The 897-nt window shown below is 63.8% G+C and overlaps 1 protein-coding gene across 3 annotated transcripts in view; it reads right to left on the bottom strand.

Annotated features, from left to right (window-relative positions):
- The window catches only part of FZR1 (fizzy/cell division cycle 20 related 1 (Drosophila)), a 16,690-nt gene that overhangs the window by 11,265 nt on the left and 4,528 nt on the right, over nucleotides 1-897 (bottom strand). For 2 of the 3 annotated variants that reach the window (XM_011967334.1, XM_011967335.1), the window contains exon 5: nucleotides 370-452. The exons of the other annotated variant lie outside the window; for it this stretch is intronic. In XM_011967334.1, the coding sequence (XP_011822724.1) occupies nucleotides 370-452 (83 nt within the window). The remainder of the gene's footprint in view (nucleotides 1-369; nucleotides 453-897) is intronic. 3 annotated transcript variants of the gene reach the window in all.

Here is an 897-nt window from a genome sequence, read left to right as displayed (position 1 = left end):
ATCACCACCACCACCACGTGATCCTAACCTGGGGACGGCCCCATAGCCCTCCACCCTCAGGTGTCTGGCTGCTCTGGGCTCCCTTCCACAGCTGTGCTGGCTCTGCTGCCCACACCTCCTCCAGGCAGCCCTTCCTGACTACACTGGCCCCTGTCTGAGGCCAACACTGCCAGGCCATGGTGTGCCCTCGGTGAGGGGTGTCTGGGCCACTCTAGGCCTGGCGTACACTTCTATTACTGACCACGGCCTCATGGGGGGCTGGCCCCTCCACTCTAACGACTCTGGGGGGGGACACATCACAGCTTCAGGCCACTATGCCCTGGGAAGCCCCCTTCAGCCTCGCCCACCAGGACCCACAGGGACACCCACCTCTTGTTGCTGACGGGAGACAAGGAGTAGGGAGACACGTCATTGCCATCATCGGGGCTGGAGCGCTTGGTGCTGAGGGAATACTGCAGAGTGGGGGACACGCCAGCTGAGCGGACGCCCAGGCCGTAGGACCCTCAGAGCTGGACCCCAGCAGCCCACACTCCTGGTACAGCTCGTAGCCCTAAGGCAGGCGCTAAGACCCTGTGCAGAGCAGCTGTGAACAGGAAGGCGCCTTCCTGGCAGGGACTGTGGACCCCCACCCCTTCCGCCCTCTCTCAGGGAACCAAGCCAGGCTCTGTGTGATTCTGCCTTTGGGCTCCCAGATCATGTGGACAGAGTGCGGCCCTGTGGGAGTACCCAGTGCCGCCTCCTGTGGGCAGGACCCCACCGTCTTGGGTATTCGGGACCCCAGGTAGCGTTGGGGGGGGGGGAAGTCCACTCTCCCATCCACTCTCCCACCCACTCACCCACCCACTCTCCCATCCACTCTCCTGTCCACTCTCCCGTCTACTCTCCCATCCACTCACC

The sequence above is a fragment of the Mandrillus leucophaeus genome, unplaced genomic scaffold, assembly GCF_000951045.1.
Source record: "Mandrillus leucophaeus isolate KB7577 unplaced genomic scaffold, Mleu.le_1.0 Scaffold8, whole genome shotgun sequence".
NCBI lineage: Eukaryota > Metazoa > Chordata > Mammalia > Primates > Cercopithecidae > Mandrillus > Mandrillus leucophaeus.
The sequence above is the reverse complement of the archived record's forward strand: the minus strand, read 5'-3'. Positions and strand labels throughout refer to the sequence as shown.